Source organism: Oikopleura dioica, chromosome 2 (assembly GCF_907165135.1).
Source record: "Oikopleura dioica chromosome 2, OKI2018_I68_1.0, whole genome shotgun sequence".
Lineage (NCBI taxonomy): Eukaryota > Metazoa > Chordata > Appendicularia > Copelata > Oikopleuridae > Oikopleura > Oikopleura dioica.
In genome coordinates, this window is record NC_137292.1 from 13,682,603 (window position 1) to 13,699,834 (window position 17,232).

The 17,232-nt window shown below is 43.5% G+C and overlaps 10 protein-coding genes and 1 pseudogene across 11 annotated transcripts; 4 read left to right on the forward strand and 7 right to left on the reverse strand.

Moving 5' to 3' along the window:
* The first annotated feature begins 919 nt into the window (after positions 1-919).
* Positions 920-1,821, forward strand: LOC145700337 (acidic phospholipase A2 2-like). The gene is made up of 4 exons (XM_081777587.1): positions 920-991; positions 1,066-1,212; positions 1,259-1,492; positions 1,536-1,821. The coding sequence occupies exons 1-4, from the start codon at positions 952-954 to the stop codon at positions 1,745-1,747; spliced, it is 633 nt and encodes a 210-aa protein (XP_081633713.1). The 5' UTR covers positions 920-951; the 3' UTR covers positions 1,748-1,821.
* Positions 1,822-2,064: 243 nt separating this feature from the next.
* Positions 2,065-4,921, forward strand: LOC145700322 (leucyl-cystinyl aminopeptidase-like). Its single transcript, XM_081777574.1, has 5 exons — positions 2,065-3,484; positions 3,529-3,726; positions 3,769-4,053; positions 4,095-4,644; positions 4,686-4,921. Exons 1-4 carry the CDS (start codon positions 2,116-2,118, stop codon positions 4,388-4,390), a joined length of 2,148 nt encoding a protein of 715 aa, XP_081633700.1. The 5' UTR covers positions 2,065-2,115; the 3' UTR covers positions 4,391-4,644; positions 4,686-4,921.
* A 56-nt stretch (positions 4,922-4,977) lies between these two features.
* Positions 4,978-5,492, forward strand: LOC145700346 (uncharacterized). The gene is made up of 2 exons (XM_081777597.1): positions 4,978-5,216; positions 5,259-5,492. The coding sequence occupies exons 1-2, from the start codon at positions 4,992-4,994 to the stop codon at positions 5,445-5,447; spliced, it is 414 nt and encodes a 137-aa protein (XP_081633723.1). The 5' UTR covers positions 4,978-4,991; the 3' UTR covers positions 5,448-5,492.
* Positions 5,493-5,928: 436 nt separating this feature from the next.
* Positions 5,929-6,765, reverse strand: LOC145700340 (small ribosomal subunit protein uS4-like). Its single transcript, XM_081777591.1, has 3 exons — positions 6,487-6,765; positions 6,301-6,441; positions 5,929-6,157 (listed from the first exon to the last, which is right to left on the reverse strand). The coding sequence occupies exons 1-3, from the start codon at positions 6,763-6,765 to the stop codon at positions 6,005-6,007; spliced, it is 573 nt and encodes a 190-aa protein (XP_081633717.1). The 3' UTR covers positions 5,929-6,004.
* A 44-nt stretch (positions 6,766-6,809) lies between these two features.
* On the reverse strand, positions 6,810-7,726 carry LOC145700338 (uncharacterized). The gene is given in 4 exon segments (XM_081777588.1): positions 6,810-7,027; positions 7,074-7,096; positions 7,099-7,432; positions 7,557-7,726. Coding segments are annotated over 4 exon segments (621 nt in total). The 5' UTR covers positions 7,653-7,726; the 3' UTR covers positions 6,810-6,859.
* Positions 7,727-7,772: 46 nt separating this feature from the next.
* Positions 7,773-8,400, reverse strand: LOC145700344 (small ribosomal subunit protein uS15-like). Its single transcript, XM_081777595.1, has 3 exons — positions 8,231-8,400; positions 7,994-8,184; positions 7,773-7,947 (listed from the first exon to the last, which is right to left on the reverse strand). The coding sequence occupies exons 1-3, from the start codon at positions 8,358-8,360 to the stop codon at positions 7,813-7,815; spliced, it is 456 nt and encodes a 151-aa protein (XP_081633721.1). The 5' UTR covers positions 8,361-8,400; the 3' UTR covers positions 7,773-7,812.
* On the reverse strand, positions 8,307-9,221 carry LOC145700342 (large ribosomal subunit protein uL5-like). Its single transcript, XM_081777593.1, has 3 exons — positions 9,034-9,221; positions 8,778-8,991; positions 8,307-8,638 (listed from the first exon to the last, which is right to left on the reverse strand). Exons 1-3 carry the CDS (start codon positions 9,190-9,192, stop codon positions 8,469-8,471), a joined length of 543 nt encoding a protein of 180 aa, XP_081633719.1. The 5' UTR covers positions 9,193-9,221; the 3' UTR covers positions 8,307-8,468.
* Positions 9,222-9,239: 18 nt separating this feature from the next.
* Positions 9,240-9,934, reverse strand: LOC145700345 (large ribosomal subunit protein uL24-like). The gene is made up of 3 exons (XM_081777596.1): positions 9,800-9,934; positions 9,608-9,685; positions 9,240-9,564 (listed from the first exon to the last, which is right to left on the reverse strand). Exons 1-3 carry the CDS (start codon positions 9,881-9,883, stop codon positions 9,292-9,294), a joined length of 435 nt encoding a protein of 144 aa, XP_081633722.1. The 5' UTR covers positions 9,884-9,934; the 3' UTR covers positions 9,240-9,291.
* Positions 9,935-10,559, reverse strand: LOC145700349 (uncharacterized). The gene is made up of 2 exons (XM_081777599.1): positions 10,310-10,559; positions 9,935-10,259 (listed from the first exon to the last, which is right to left on the reverse strand). Exons 1-2 carry the CDS (start codon positions 10,460-10,462, stop codon positions 10,056-10,058), a joined length of 357 nt encoding a protein of 118 aa, XP_081633725.1. The 5' UTR covers positions 10,463-10,559; the 3' UTR covers positions 9,935-10,055.
* Positions 10,560-11,219: 660 nt separating this feature from the next.
* LOC145700324 (serine/threonine-protein kinase PLK1-like) lies at positions 11,220-13,864 on the forward strand (annotated as a pseudogene). Its single transcript, XR_014134195.1, has 11 exons — positions 11,220-11,322; positions 11,373-11,613; positions 11,657-11,738; positions 11,781-11,995; positions 12,040-12,115; positions 12,167-12,402; positions 12,473-12,799; positions 12,846-13,056; positions 13,100-13,305; positions 13,348-13,688; positions 13,732-13,864. The product of XR_014134195.1 is annotated as a serine/threonine-protein kinase PLK1-like (transcript).
* An 82-nt stretch (positions 13,865-13,946) lies between these two features.
* Positions 13,947-15,261, reverse strand: LOC145700332 (uncharacterized). Its single transcript, XM_081777583.1, has 2 exons — positions 14,467-15,261; positions 13,947-14,424 (listed from the first exon to the last, which is right to left on the reverse strand). The coding sequence occupies exons 1-2, from the start codon at positions 15,182-15,184 to the stop codon at positions 14,069-14,071; spliced, it is 1,074 nt and encodes a 357-aa protein (XP_081633709.1). The 5' UTR covers positions 15,185-15,261; the 3' UTR covers positions 13,947-14,068.
* Positions 15,262-17,232: the final 1,971 nt, after the last annotated feature.

Here is a 17,232-nt window from a genome sequence, read left to right on the forward strand (position 1 = left end):
GTCCATCATATTCAGAATAAAAGAAAAGATTCTATTTGATAGAATATCAGGCAGTGAAACTCATCAAAAGATTCATTTACTTACGATCATCTGATCCGCGATGTCCAAGCTCACAATTACATAGATCGTTGGGGAGCTACAAAAGCCCCAGGTTTGTGAACTTATTAGACCATAATTTTTCTATTTCTAAAGGCTTATGGATCGGCGTTGGCTGGGATATCAAGTATGGAAATGGGTGGCTCTACACAAACGGAACAAAAATCAAGTGGCATAACTTTCTTCGTGATTTACCTGATAATCTCTATGCGTAAGTCAAACATTTCCTTGCAATTTAATCGTGAAAATATAGAAACGGCGAGTTCTGCGTCGAGCTTAGAGGTGAACGACCGCTTTATGAGGTTCCTCTGGCCGAGCATGCGAAGGTTTGAAAAGCTTCTATCAGCCGAATCTAATTTTCTAAGCTAAAATATTACCCGCACTGGAATGACGCGATCTGCTCGGATGAAAAGCACTATGTCTGTCGAAAACGAAAAGACGCACCAGACGATCCTCTTCCTGAACCTGATCTTCAGTAAGCTTTTTATGATATGCTACTTTCCAGGATTTGCTTTTTAGCATGTTTTCCAGCTTCAAGATGACAAGCGTCAACATGTTTCTTCTTCTTCCTGCTCTATATACTGTTTTAGGCCAATAAATCTCAGTCTTTTCTTTACTCTAATTTTTTGCTTATTCTTTGATACGAATCAATTAACAAAAAATTCGAATCTAAAAGCGAAAAATCGTTTGGTCCAACACGTTCAGCGAATTAGACCACGGCAACCACGACATTTGTTCCAGCAAGGGGCGCGTAATTCAGCACGACGAATTAGCTAGTATATAATCTCGCCACTTTGATATCGAAATCATCAAATCTTGAATATACAAGAAAAAGAAAAAAGTAAAACTTCCAGTATGAAATTTTCCGCTGCATCTTTGACTGCTTTCGTCTCAGGTAAGAAATGAAAACAACAACGAAGAGAATTCAAGACAAGATAAATTTGAAAAGATATTTACCGATTTCTTCAGCTCAACGAGGATTCGATCCTACTGAAAGTGAAAGAGTCGACAACTCGGTTCGTCGATACTTTCAGCTTACCACCATGATGGAGCACGTCAACCCCGAATTCGACGAGAAAAAATACTGGACTTACGGATGCAACTGTCTTGTTCTCGGTAAAAAATCAACAACGACAATTCAATTTTCTAATATAAATTTAAGGTGACCGACCCATGTCTGACCCCGGCAAAGGACAACCAGTTGATGAGCTCGACTCTGTTTGCAAAGCCTACAAGGATTGCATCAAGTGTGCCAAAAAGACTCACGGAGAAATGTGTCTTCCTGAGTTTGTCGAGTACAAGTTCCGAATCGCAAAGTCCGATGAAATCATCTGCCGAGATGACAAGGGCTCTTGTGGACGAGACTTGTGCATGTGCGACAAGATGTTTGCCCAAAGTAAGATTTGAGCATATACGACAGCTACTCAAATCAATTTTAGAGCACGCATCTGTCAAGGACGTCTTTGACGAACAATACCACATGTTCTGGGCGCCAAACGGCTGGGAACCCGCTGAACAATGCTTCAGAAAAGGCAACCAGTACTCCGATCCTCAGTGCTGTGGAGGTTCAACATCGCCATTTGTTCAGTTCAACGGAAACAGAAAAGAATGCTGCGCGGATGGTTCAGTCGCGATGATCGGATCATGCTAGTTCTTTTGTATTTTTCTGTTTTATCTGACGAGGTTCCTTTCTTTAGGAATTTATTTGAATAAAAATGCAAAATCTCTTAACAACTTTGTCTTTCTTGATATTAGAAACATTATCGCTTGTTGAGCTTGAAATTTTTTTCTACTAGAATTTCACTCGTTTAAATTTGCTTGAAAATGTTTATGTTGAGATATTCTTATGAAAATCAATTTAACCTAAGCGGTCAGCGGGAATATTTTTGAACCCCGACCGCGGGGCATGTTGAAGTTTGTAACCCCGCTAGAATCATTGCGTTCCTTTTTCTGTAAAAGAAATTTCAACGAGAACAGATGTAAACAAGGGAGAGATCTGACACTTATTGAAAGAGAAAGATGGTTTCCAAGAGTAGAAACCGATCGAAGGTTCACTATTCCGCCATAGACGATGACCTGGATTACGAAGATATAGAAGACGAGAATGGAATAAATCTTTCGGATCTTCCTCGTCTTACCGAGGAACAGGTCTACCTGCCCCATCGTCGACGAGATTCAAAGTTTCACAAATCATCTGGGCTCGGCCAACTTGAAAACTTTCTCGGTCGATTTGAGCTTCCGAGAAAGAAATTCCAAGCCGCAGTTCTATCGATTCTGTCTTTCGGATTTTTGATCCTGATTATTTTGAAAATAGGCCTTGCCGGAAAACAATGCCAAAGCATCGATCAACTGAGAGATCAGAAGGCTATTCATGATGCTCTCAAAAATGAGACCGAGTGTAAATCATCAACTGGAGATCCTTTTCCTTGGCAGAAATACCGTCTTCCAGGCGAGAGTATTCCAAGTGCGTATTATCTTTTCTTCTATCCGGATCCGGAAACCAACACGTTCTCTGGAAGTGTCGACATCATCTTTGAGCAAAGTGCAAAAGGAAAGTACATCGCCCTTCACGCTCGCAATCTGAACATCAGATACTTATCCATCTTCGAATGCAACGAGTACGATGTTGACTGCTACGGTGATAATGACTCTCGAAGAAGTCAAGAAGATGTCGAAGATTTTTTCGTCAGCTGCGAAGAACTAGGAATGCTTGTTATAAAAATGAGGAAAGATCTTTTGCCAGGAAGAAAATACAACATCAACATTCGTTACTCTTCAACTCTTCCTGTTCCTGGACTGATTCTTCAAAAATACCAAACCGGACCTTCTCAATTCGAGCAATATCTTGCGAGCGATTTTATGCCCAACAAAGCTCGCAATGTTTTCCCTTGCTTTGACGAGCCCGAGTACCAAGCGAAATTCACACTCGAAGTCGTGAGAAGAAAGGACGAAAAGGTCTTTTTCAACTCTGGCTTCTCAAGAAAATATCCATACGCCAAAAACTCTGGACAAACTGGCAAATTTGGCCTGTCTCAAGCTGTGCAATCACATGAAGTCGATACTTTCGAAACAACCGAGCCTGTTCCTTTGTATTCCCTTGGCTTCGTTATTGGTAAATTTGAAACAACCACTATCAGCGATGGTAATTTTTTGATGTCTACTGTCAGCGGAATCTCTTCAAATCACGCACTAGCATTTTCACAACGAGTGGCGAAACTTGCTGAACGGCTTCAAGTCTGGTCTGGCAAAGAATTCACGTCTCAGATGAGATTTGTTCTTCTCCCGAATTATGTCAAGAATAGTATTTTTCAACCTAAAGGACTCGCTCTTCTTCCGCTGTCTACATTTACAAAGGCCAATTATGAAATCGACTATCAAATTGCTTTAGGTTTGAGTAATAGTAACCTGACATAACTGTAAACATAATTTTAGAACTTACTCAGTTGATGTTTCACTCTGGTACAATCAAATGGTGGGATCATCTTTGGCAAGATGCAGGAATTTTCCAGTCGATTGCATCGAGCCTTCTGAATGACTTCGATAAAAATATCATCCTTTCGGAAAAACGCCATGAAGTGTTTTCGCATCAATCATTCTTTACTCTCGCGAATCTGACGATCGATTCTGAAGGTAAAAAGAAGCCATGATTTGTCAAATAATATTAAATTCTAGCGCTAATGTCTGATGCATTTTCAACGTTTTCCTCTTACCGATGGGGCCTCGTGTTAAATCTATTCTCGGACTTTTTTCAAATGAAGTTTGGAAGTGATCTCTTGCAGACAACAGTTGCTGACGATACTTTTGAAAATACAGTTTTCGAAAATGAAGGGTTGATTAAGAAAGTGAAATCTTCTCTTGGCATTGATTTGATTTCAATGGCGACTGAGTGGAACTTGAAGGATATTCCGGTTTTGGGAATTGATACTATTGGCGGAAAAATCGAATTTACAAAATCTGGTACTTATTTACATAACTTCTTATCAATAATAGCTATTAAGATAACTCGTTACTACTACCTGTCAGATATCAAGTAGACGAGACTTGCTGCCATGAAGCTCTGATCAAGGAAAAATCGCAAGCATTCGATACGGGAATTCTACCATCTTTTGTTGCTAGCAAAGGAACTCTTCAGCTGGGTTACCGGATTCAATATTCCACGCAGGTCTTTGATATCATCGAGAAATCTTTGGAAACAGCAGAAGACAAGAATACCATTTTGACCGAGATCGAACGAGCGATGTTTTTCCAGGACGCCTTTTATTTTGCAAAAATAGGAATGGATTATATAATCTGAAAACTGCATAATCTGATGATGATTTATTTTAATTCTCATAAAGGCCAGCTAAACTACAAAAACTCATTCGTCTCATGTCAACTTTGCATAGTGAGCGCTCAGAAATAGTCTGGAGAACTGCACTCGAATGCATGCGCTGGATCGACATTCAAATTTCATCTTCGTTCGATGTTAGAGAACAGTTCTGGTTTTCCAAATTCATGGTGGAAAAACTGAGACATGCGCTTCAAATAGGCGAGACTGAGGATTTCAAAGTTACTCTCTGGTTCTTTATCACGTTTTACTTTCGTTCTAGCTTTACATCCAACGATGGCTATACTATTATGGCGCAGAAACGAGTCTTACGGCGAATATTGACACAGTAGATGAGCTTTTCGAAGATGGGGCTGATCTCAAGCTCCTTTGCAACGTATTATTCCTCGATTCTGATCTTTACCAGGAAGTTTTCAATCATTTCAACTCTACAGCTGATCCCTTGAAATCCGAACTATTACTGAACAGTCTTTTCTGGAACGGGTCTATCTACCACATGTATAATTTTTAATACCGCAAAAAATTGTGCTGATTTCGACCCTCATAAAGCGTGCAAGACCTTCACAAAATGGAAGAAATCCTTTCTCGGTCTCTCAAGGATGGCCAACTCATCGGGCCTCATGTCTGCTCATTCCTCGAGCAGCTTAGTGCTCACCGATATGGTCATTCCATCGCTGAAGACTATCTTGATGCATTTTGGGACGATTTCGTTCGACGATGCCCAATTATGAGCGATAGTTTCAGAAAGATTTTGCTGAACTTGGGCGAGTACAATCTTGATCACAGATCATCGGTAAGGAGTTTTAATATCCCTCTTGATTGAAGTTAATCTTAGGTATCCGACTGGATCAGCGAGAAGATAGGCGAAAAGAGGATCTCCCCGATCCTGAGAAACTTCTTTTCCGAGCTTGAAAAGAAGACAGATGAGCGGCTTCTTTGGCAAAAGAACACCCAGCAGTATTTCGTGTGTTGGCTGCGTCAGTATTATCACTCGAACTCAAATGCTCACAAGTGTGAAACATAGCTGACTTTACTATGATACTATATTTATTTACGATTCATTTGTATATTGCACTGCCAAAATAAATTGTATTCAATGAAAGGAGAGTAAAGAGGATAAAGGTTTATTTTTTCTAGTAATTAAAGGCTTTCGCTTTCTTCATGATTCAGTTTAAAAACCCAAGAAAATTTGGAGGCATGGCGATAATAAACCACGATGAAGTTTTTGTTTCATTTTGTAAAAGAGGGCGCTTCACTGGACTTCTCACAGCGGGGAGCGACATCCGATGCAGGATCGAACTAGTCGACTCGTTCATTTAATATAACTTCTACCGTAGGGCGTTAGGAAAAAAAGCGGCCAGCGATAAACTCTGGGACTGTCACTAAACTAATGGGGAAAGTTACAATCCTGTAATAAAATCATGAAATGAATTGCGAAAGACTTGCAAATAAAAGGAAGCATTTTACTGCGATAGACGCGCGTCTTCGGCAGTATGGTCGTTAAATTCAAGCCCAAGAATGTATTGAATCAGTGAAATTACAGAGAAAACACAGTCAGGCTCTTTTCTGGGGTTCCAACATTTATTCGTCGTCGTCACCGCCGGCGTTGCCACCCTTCTGGGCGTTCTTTCTCTTGACTCGGCCGGGTCGTCCGCCTCCGAGAGGAGATCGAAGGGAGAAGTCAATGTGCTTCTGGGAGTCCAATCGGACAACGTAGGAAGGAACGTTGACGACCTAAAAATCGTTTAACCCCACGGTCTTCCCAGCTAAATCCTAATTGAGGGGTTACCGTCGCTGTTTCGGAGGTCATTGGTTATCCTCCGGGTTAGGACAAAGGTTTGCGTGAAATTCAGAGACTGAATTCACTCCTAACCAACCTGCTTTCGGACACGGATGTGTCGCTGTCGGATGAGGACTCGGGCGTGGTGGATGGACTTGGCGAGTCCGAGCTTGAAGACCTGGGTCTGGAGTCGTCGCTCAAGGAAATCCTCGATCTTGAGGGCAAGGACGAAATCAAGCTACAGTTTGAGTTAGATTGAGGAGAATGAGAAACGATGAATTACCTTCATCTTGTCTTCAGTGAGGACACCAATTCGGACAAGTCGTCGAAGAAGTGCGTTACCTTCGAAAAGTCGCTTGGGGTCCTTCTCGTCGAGGGTGAGGAGGGTACGGGCGACCTTTCGGACCTTGGCGACGGCCAACTTGACTCGCCAGACTTCTCGCTTGTTTCGGAGACCGAACTCACCGACGAGTTTCAACTCCTGGTCGAGTCGGGCCTTCTCGTAACATCGAGAGGGGGTGACAAAAGTCTTGCTCTGCACAAGGGATCGTGCGTGAGGCATAACGTCCTATCCGATCTGAACAAAGAAGGTGATTAGAAACAAAGTCCCTGAAGGATCGTGGTGTTTTGAAGCAAAAACAGCGACACAGAGCGATTTAACGGTTGGACTTGGCAACTCGTTCGAGCTCGTCCTTCTTCTTGATGGCGTAGGAGTTGGAGCTTCCCTTGGCGGCGTTCATGAGCTCATCAGCGAGGCACTCGGCGATTGTCTTGATGTTTCGGAAGGCAGCTTCTCGAGCGCCGGTGCAGAGGAGCCAGATAGCCTACGTTTGAGTTTAGTGATTCGGATTTCAAGTGTTGATAGTGTACCTGGTTGACTCGTCGGAGAGGGAGACATCGACGGCCTGTCGTCGGACAGTACCAGCTCGACCGATTCGAGTAGAATCTTCTCGTGGGCCAGAGTTGATGATGGCGTGGAGAAGGATCTGGATTGGGTTTTCGCCGGAGGTCAAGTGGATGATCTCGAAGGCGTGCTTGACGATTCGGACGGTCATGATCTTCTTGCCGTTGTTTCGGCCGTGCATCATGAGGGAGTTGACCAATCGCTCAACAATTGGGCACTGGGCCTTTCGGAATCGTTTGACCTGGTATCGGCCGCCAGTGTGTGGAAGGTACTTGGCGTATCGGTCGGTGCAGGCCAAGTAATCTTGGAGGGAGATGTCGTTGACCTAGAGCCACAGTGTCAGAAAACATCGCGTTCGCCCCGCCGGTGAATCACTTCGCCGAGCTGGGGGATGGTTGGATTAATTGGGTTCCGGCCCGACTATGCGTCGTGGCCCCCACAAGACATACCGAGATGTCGTCGGTGGCCCATCGTCCGAAGAGCTTGATGGGAGCGACTTCGGGGTCGCGGACGTCTTCCTGTCCCCAATCAGCTTCGCCTTCCATGGTTATATTTTAAGATCCGAGTTCTATAATGAAAGACGATTAGCCACTAGTTCACGAAGATGCCTTCATGATTAGGGTGAATAACCGTCAATTTTTTGATGTGCAACATCAAAGCACGGATTATTTCCCTTGCACAGAAAGGATTTATTCTTTGTGCAGTTTATGCGACAAGTGCGGAGGCGGTGGCAGACTCGTACTTGAAGTTTGGTGGGACAACACCCTTCTCTCGGTAGTATCGAGCAAGTCGGTGGATTCGAGACTCGATAAGAATCAATCGGAATTTACCGTCCTTGTCCTAGAAGATAAGTTAGTGACCCATATAGGAAAAAGGGGAAGTTTACCTTTCGGTTTCGCTCGAGATGCTTTCGCATACCGACGGCCTTTCGGATCATGAAGTAGAGATCCTCTGGGAGTTCAGGAGCAGCGCCCATGGACTTGAGGACTCGGAGGATCTTGGATCCGGTGAGGTAGTGGGACTTGCCAACACCGTGGGTGTCTCGGAGGTGGACACCGATGAGAGAAGGCTTGTAACCTTGAAGTAACTTTGTAAGCATGAAAATTTTGGAATCGAAATTTACCCTTCTTGGCGAGCTTGGCAATGATGTCCTTGACTTCCTCGGCGGAGGTCTTCTGCCAGGATGGGACAGATCGTCGGTAAGGGAGGGCGGATCCGGAGATACCCTTTCCTGGTGCGTGCATTCGGCCCATGGCGAAGTAGTTTTAAATCCGGCTTCTAAAAGTGTCGAAAGTTAGCAAAACAGTTGTAACCGGAGCTCTCAATTGATCGCACAGGGTCAGATTCAGGACAGAAGACGTTTATTTCTTGCCGGGGAGGATGATACCGTCGTACTTCTTCTGGAACCAGACCATGGAGTCCTTGGCGGTGAGTCGGTGCTGCTTGCCGATCTTGGCCTTGCATCGTCGTCGCTTGGAGATACCGTAGCCGGCTCGCTTCATGACGACGTAGAAGTCCATACCGTAGATACCTAAACGAAGGAAAAGGGGTTGTTTAGGACCGACTTTGGCCTCCCCAGCCTCAAGATTCAATGAAGAAAAGAGGTAAATAAATTATCTTTCAATCACGGAGCGATTTCAAAATAACGGGGAGGCCCTCAACCAACTCACCGATGCCGGGATCGTATTTGATTCCAAGATCGATGTGTTCCTGGACACCGAAGCCGAAGGCACCAGTGGTGGAGAAGTTGCCCATCTTGAGTTCGTATTCCTTGACCTTGAGTCCCTTGTCAAGGATCTCTTCGGCCTTGGAGCCTCGGACGGTGCAGTGGCACGAGATCTTTTCGTTACGTCGGATACCGAAGGTTCGGACGGTGTATCGGGCCTAAGAAGGACATTAAAATTGGAATGATTATGAAAAGATCACCTTGGAGAAGACAGGGGTCTGGCCAGTAAGCTGTTCCAAGACCTTGGCAGCTCGAGTAAGTCTATCACCAGACTCACCGACACAGATGTTCAAGCAGAGCTTGTCGATGACCATATCCCGCATGGGGTTGGCATTCTTGTCCTTCTTGGCTTCGGTCATTTTTTACTGTCCGTTCGGTCTAAAAAGATAATTTCGTTAGATTCTAATGTGACTTTTTTATCACGGGTTTATCAAAATGAACAGGCAGGAACGGTAAAATTACTGCTGCATCTTGACAGACTCTTCGGTGTGCTTGTCAGCAGCCTGTCGAGCGGCTCGGCTGGCGGCGCGGGACTCGAGCATGGCCTTTCGGTCCTTGTCGAGCTTCAGCTTGGTGATGACACAGTTGGATGGGTGGATGCCAACGTTGACGGTGGTGCCGTTGATCTTCTCTCGCTGGGTTCGCTCGATGTGGACGACGAACTTCTTTCGGTAGACAGAGGTGACTCGGCCGGTCGACTGTCCCTTGTAGTGGCCTCGGACAACCATGACCTGAAGAAGTCTTTAGTTTCTGAAAAGCGGAAAAATATCTTACCTCGTCATCCTTTCGGATTGGGAGAGATCGGACGTTGTACTTGGATCGGAGTTCCTTGGAAAGAGGAGCGGACATGATCTACCGGCAAGTTAGAGAATCGAGAGAGTTAGAAATCGCCCCGCAATCAAAAATGAATGCAAGACCCTAGCACCGAGCAAGAATGATTCGAGCTGGTGGGATTTTCTAACTTCCCTTGCGTCGGAGATGGGAAGGAGCGTTGAAGTGTCGGCATCGCTGCTTTCTTCGGGATCCGGAGACGGCTGTGTTAAGCTTCATTTTTGGTTAAGCCGATTAATTATCTGAAAAGGAAGGAAGTTAGGCTAAAAATCCGCTTGAGACAAGTTAAATTTCAGAAAGAGCAAAAGTTTTGCCAAAACTCAGGAAAAATAAACTTGCACAAGGTCCGTTCGTGCTGTAACACAAGCAGAGCAAGACGAAAAAAAGGGATTTAGTCGCAGATGGTGACTTCGACGTCGATGCCGGGGTCGATGGACATCTGGGTGATCTGTCGGACCTTCTCGGTGGAGGAGACCAAGTCGATCACACGCTTGTGGATTCGCATCTGGTATCGATCCCAGGTCTTGGAACCTTCACCATTGGGAGTCTTTCGAGTGGTGATTCGAAGAGTCTTGGTGGGCTGTCGGATGGGTCCCTAAAATTATTCGATCATCTTTCCGGTCGTGGGAAATATAGAAGACTTACCTTGACCTTGAGGCCCTTGTCCTTGCCGGATCGGACGATCTCGTTGGAGATGCGCTCGATCGCCTTGCAGTTCTTGGAGGAAATGGTGATTCGGATTCTGTGATTAGGATCCTCCTCCTGTTGGATGTCCTCCTTCTTAGGTTCGTACGACATTTTTTCCGTCTCTCCTGACCGACTTTATGCCGCTGCAAAAGAGGTGAGTCAGACGCTTGTCTAAAAACAAACGATTTAGCATTCAATTTATCTATCCGTGGCTCCAGACAGAAGGAAAGGTGTTCTCTTGATACAAAAAATCTCTTGAAAAAGCATTATTTTGAAGAAAATCGGCGGAAAACGCTGAAAATAAAAGTCTGTCCGTAATTCGCGGCGCAGCTACTCCGCGCACGTGGGAGAAATTTGCCGAGATGCGCAGCGGCGCGCCCTCATTGGCTGAATAGAAAATGACTGGGGACGCGGAGGATAGCACGCGCCGCGGAGGACCTTCTCATGCGCCCTTCGTGCTGGAAGAATATCAGTTTGACTGAAAACATTTTGAAGACGAATAAAAAAACTGATTTTTCTATTATAATAGTCAAAAATTTTTGGTAAAACGGCCGAAATATAATATAAAATACATTTTTTAATAAAAAAATACAAGGAAAGATTTGAAAATTGATTTTGAAGGCTATGAGTAAATGATTCATTATTATTACATTTGAGTCAGAATTATGATCTTATTTGCATAACATAGTTTTGATTTCAACTTAGTCGATCGTCGATCGCACTTGTTCTGATTACTTGAAGGTTTTCAAAGGTTGGATGCACGCAAATTTTCCGCGTTTCTTGAAACAATTGGCTTCAGTTACCGTTGTGAGTTTCTAGACTTTTCCAAATTTTATTTTTGAGATTGAGATTTATTTTCAGCGCCTCGAGGAGACCAAGCGCGCGTAAAAGTCAAAAATAAGAGATTTTTACGTTGGAGAAAATTCGAATCTCCTTATTTGGACGTGAACTTGGGGAATCGGCAGCAAAAGGTTTTTAGGTTCATTGGTTTTGGTTCATTCTATGAGATAATTTTTTTCAGTTGGAAAAGAGAGACCCAATCAGAAGAACCATCGCGGTCGGTATAAATAGAGAAAGCGCGCGGAAAATCGCATCATTCGATTTTTTCTTCAAACGAGGGAAAACCGAACAGTTTTCTTCTGACTTTTTCGTCGAGTAATTATTTCAACGCAACTTTGACGCATCATGAGCCGACATAATAGAGACGTCATCCCCATTCCAACAAACATTCCCGACACTCAAAATGGTGTTACATATAAACGGTAAATTTCCCGCAGAAAAGTCGATTTTAATCGTGTTTTATAGACTTCACTACCTGGGAAAAGGCGGTTTTGCCAAGTGCTATGAGTTCCAGAATGCTGTTACCGGCGAAATCGTCGCCGGAAAGGTTTTTTAAAGCTCTGGTAACTCATTATGTTTACTTTACTAGGTCGTCCCAAAAACTTTATTGACGAAGCAGCACCAAAAAGAGAAGATGATGCAGGAGATCGCGCTCCACAAGACGCTAAAGCATAGAAATGTGGTGATGTTCAAGAGCTCCTTCCAAGATACGAACTTCGTCTACATTACCTTGGAAATCTGCAAGAAACAGTCAATGATGGAGCTTCACAAGCGACGAGGTCCACTAACTGAGCCTGAAGTCAGGTAATTTTACTATATGTTGAAAGTTTTTAACGACCAATAATAAGATATTATATGAAGCAGATCGGCGAAGGAATGGACTACTTACACAACACGATGAAAATGATTCATCGGGATCTGAAGGTAAGCTCTCTTTAGCCCTGAACTTGCCGATTAAATGTATTGTAATTCCAGCTGGGAAATATCTTCATTAACAGTGAGATGATCCTGAAACTGGGCGATTTCGGGCTCGCCACAAGAATCACCTCGCCAGATGAGCGAAAAAGACGTTGTGTGGAACGCCAAACTACATTGCGCCAGAAATTCTGACCAAGAGCGGCCACTCCTTTGCCGTCGACATGTGGTCTTCCGGTTGCATCATGTACACGCTTCTTGTCGGAAAGCCACCTTTCGAGACTTCCTCGCTCAAGGTTCGTTGAATTTTTATTTATACATCCCGTTGATGAGTCCTCGTTGTCTTCAAACATAAAAATCTTTTAGGAGACGTACAGTCGCATCAAGCGAACCGAGTACGTCATTCCCGAGGACACCGTCGGCCCTGCTGCGTCAAATCTCATCACATCGATGCTGAAAAACAACCCAAAGACGCGTATCATGGCGAAAGAAATGCTCGACCATGAGTTCCTGACCGAAGGATACCTTCCCAAAAGGCTTCCTACGTCTTCACTCACTGTGCGCCCGCATTTCACCGAGCGCCAGATGACCTTCAACACGACGAAGAAGCCACTGATCGCCGTCGACAACATGCCCGAAGAGGATGAGGAGCAAGGTTACGCCCGGCCAACCATTCGAAAATCACTCATGCCGGTAAGCTTACTCTTAGTATTTCTTCTAATGATTATTCTCTTACAAGAGCGACATGCCTGTCATCAAGGTGGACCCGAACACCAAGCGCCTCCAAAGAAAGCGCGAAGATATCGATGGGCTCTACAACATGTTGCAGGAGACCATTCTGAACGCGGTTCGCATCCTTCCAGAAATGCCTGAGGATGCTGAGCACCCAGCGTCGTCTCCTGTCTACTGGATATCCAAATGGGTTGATTACTCTGACAAATACGGCATTGGTAACACTTACAAAATTTTTTCTCTTTTTGATTTTCGTTTTAGGGTTTATGTTGTGCGATAACTCTGTCGGAGTTTTGTTCAACGACGCCACAAGAGCGATGCTGCATGCCAATGCCAACAACATGCAGTACCTGGACAAAGAGTTCCAGGAGAGCTTCTTCACCAAGAATGACTTCCCTCAAGCAGTCAAGAAGAAGGTCTCGCTCATCGACTACTTCCGCAAATACATGAACGAGCATTTGCTTAAGGTAATCATTGTAATAGTTGAATTGCTTCTAACTGAATTCAAGGCGGGAGCAGCGGCTGCACCTAAGGAAGGCGACGAGCTCTCTCGTCTTCCTTATCTCCGAACGTGGTTCCGAACTCGAACCGCCATTTGCCTGTGGCTGTCTAACGGCTCCATGCAGGTGAACTGGTTCGAGTCACACGAGAAGGTCGTTTTCTGCCCAAAGATGAAAGCGATCACCTTGCTCAACCAGGACGGCTCAACGCAGACGTTCCTGGCACGCAAGCTCAACAAACTGGGAATCACGGACGGCATGAAGGAGAAGATCAAGTATGCCAAGCAAATGGTACGTAAGTGCCGCGAAGGACTTGAGCAGGAGGAGCAACAAAATCGACAGCGAATGAGGTAAAAATTGAAAAAGAACTACGGTACTAATCGAAGATTTTAGGGAAAATCTCCGACCCTGAGAGCAGTTCTGAAAAAGTTCCTTCCAGTTCACTGCCATTCACTGTCACTTTCACTGTACATTTTTAATATTTTTTATATCGTAAATAAAAAAACAACCTCAATCAATATTAGAATCAACGAATGCGTCTCTTTTTCTTCAGCCAATTATCTCGTAGGTGCAGAAAAATTTAGGCTTTGATCAAAAATTTAATTTAGAATTTTATTACACACAAAATACAGCAGAAAGTCAAGATAAAATTTTTGAATCGCCAAAGATAATGGCGTCAAGTCGAGATTACAGCAAATAAAGGAATAAAATATTTAAGATTTTCATCAAATTAGAAGATGCTGGCAACTTCAGTTGTGTACCAGGGAGCATTGGCTTGCTCGGCTGCCCAAGCTGCGAGCCGGGTTTCCATGTTGTCACTGGAAGATTCCTGTCCGGTGAAGAGCGATTCGGCTTTTGTTGTCGTTTCTTGACCGTAGATGGTAGCGGAGTTGTCATATCCCATCTTGTGGCAGAAGCTGCATTTGATTGATCTACTGAATCTTCCTCGTACAGCGCTTTCAAGAGTTGTTGTTGAAGCACATTGATGTCGGAGCTTGACTGATCCGACGAAGTTCTGCTTTTCTTGAGCTTGGCAGGCAGATTTTAAAGCGCAGCCTGACCAGAATTTCAAGCTGCCGCCGATTTCTGAATCAGTTATCATTTCTGTTGAATATTTTTGTATTTTACCTTTCTCCCATCGCATTTGGCAGACCATGAGATCGTCAATGCCGCTGTTAGAAGTATCATCACAAGTGGCAATTGTTGTGGAGGATCTGCAAGTTGCGTAATCAACGCCATCGCATACTTTGCATTTGTTGTAGTCGTTTCCTCCGGAGAGAAACCCTCTGGTTTGATCATTGGCAGCAGATGCAGCAGCGACGGCGAGGTTTTGAAGTGGTCGTCGAGATTCGTCTTCAGAGGGACCAAAGAAGAGATCGTCCATTGGTGGCTCTGTAGGCATCTCTGTTGTAGTTGGTGGTTCGGTAGTTGTTGTTGTAGTTGTTGTTGTGGTTGTTGTCGTGGTCGTTGTGGTGGAAGTTGTGGAAGTAGTTGTTGTCTTGGCGGCATTTTGAGCGGCAATGGCTGCTCGAAGGGCCTGTCGGAAAGCAGCAGTTTGGAAAACCCCGTTGACAAAGTAATCGGAGACCTTGATTCCTGGAGGAAGTTTCTTCAGTCTACCTTCGGCACCGACACCGCCGAGCGATCGGCCACCGATGAGATCAGCTCCGTCAGTGGCAGAGTAGTCATTGAGAAGATCGAGATCTTCGGTGGAAAAGATGTCGTTTTCATCTAATCCGTAGTCGGCAAAGTCGATGGAATTTGACTCGTCATAGTAGTCGTATCCTTCAGAGTAGTCGTACTGACCAAGGGCGACTGCAAAGATTGTGGAAGCAAAAAGTTTCATTATTTGAATTCCTTTCAGTTCACTTTAAAAAGTTGATTGTTTTATTTTATCGGTTATCGATATTCGATAAGGAAATGAATCTCAGGTACCAGTTTTATAGCACCAGGGAATAGTGCTGAGTGGTGGCGGTTGGTGGCGCTCGTTGTGGTGTTCCACCAATTTTCTCGAGAAGGTTGCGGCGACAGGACATCACGTTGAGCGAGATGAAATGACTAAGCTAAGGATTCTGGTGTTTTCCAATGAACTTTGGAACTTATCTTTTACCAAAGCTGTGCGATTCCCGATGGGACTCCAATTCTTTGGCCTTATTTTTAAAATTGAGTTTGTGTAAGAGTTAAAAGCTAATGAGTTTGGAATAAGTTAATAAAAGAAGAATCCATTTAAATTTAAAGCCGAAGCTTCAAAAATGGGCTTACGAATGTATTTTAATCAATTTACCATGCATGAATTCTCAGCGAGTCTTTTTGTCTGAATGCACTCAATTAGCCTAAAAGAGGCTCTATAAAGCTTTAAAACTGATTAAACCGACGGTGTTCTACTAGAATCTGAGCTAGGAGAAAACACTGTATACGTGCGGATGTTGGAAATTATTCATTTGAACAAATGGATTTCGCCTTGTGCTCTATGCACTTTTTTCTACAGAGAAGTATCTTTAAAACATAGCAGCTAACCTGTGCACTTGACTTTATCAAATTATTTATTTTGCTAAAGTTCAATTAGTTTTAATGCTTGTGAGTTGTTGACTTGACAAAAGTTACCAAGCAGCTTCATTCTGCAGCTTTATTTCATCAAAAAAATTTTGCCAATAATGCTTATTTTCAGAATATAACAAAGTTCAGTTCACTCAAAACTATCAAATTAGCGAACAACTTGAAAGGGCTGAGAAGATGCGGTCGATTTGCAACGTGAAGCCTAATTGAATTATCATACTCTTGAGAGTGTTCATTCGAATTCAAAATGTCACTGCAAAAAGCCACGTCTGCGGGAGCCCCTAAAAAGGGCCTAACAGTCATGGTGGTTTCTTAGTTAATTATAAATCTAGATTCTTCTTATACCGTTTCTTCTTTAGCTTACAATCTTGTTCATTCGAAAATAAAGATCTTATGATATAATATCTTCTTATCTCTATCTTTTTTTCCAAAGACATCCCGCAAATAGCCCTCAAAGTGATTGGATTATAGTTTCAGCCAAACCGTCTTGCTGAAACTTGTTGACCAGGCGACTTTGTTGATCCAATTTTTTAAATCTATTACTAAGCTATCCTACTTAGAACCTATCATTTCTTTGAAAACCGACCCTGAAGAGAATTCCATGTCGATCCACAGCCAATTTTAGATGCATATGCATCCTTTTATGATGCTCCATAATGCGATGGAAATTGAACCGCGTGATGTCTGTAATAAATACTGAATGTAGAATGCTTGTTGAGGATCTTTTTCAAAAAAAAAATGTCGATTTTTCATCGATAGAGATTGACTCGAATAGAAATAAACTCAATGTCTTCTGTGCTGACTATTTGTGTCAACCTTCTTTTCAATTACTGTGTCGTTACTGTGCCCGTACCGATTTTTAGAAGATAATTGAACCGCGGGGAAAAACTGGCGCACTGGTCGATTCTTCAGAGCACTTTTATGCAGAGGAGGGAATAGACTCTATTCAATAGAGAATTCGAACGAATTTCGGTAATGGTAAGCGTACTACGGTTACTGTCACAGAGGGGATTAAAAGGTTTTAAGCTGTTTATCGAATTGTTGTGACACAGCCACATTCGATTATAAGTTCATCAATAGAATGAACATTCTAAACAGATGTCAGTTAAGCTCTTTTATATACAGTAGATATTCAATTCATAACCGAAGCAGTAGTACCTTAACAGTAGACGCCCGCAGAGAATCTGCTCTTTTTTTTCGTCTGCTAGATGATTAAACGGATGTACCTGTCGTTTACAATATGTATTCTGAGATATCATTGATTAATTATTGAGAAAAATGACATTTTGCGTGTGATAATCGCATATTTTCTGTACTCAATCGAATTAAACTCTGCGC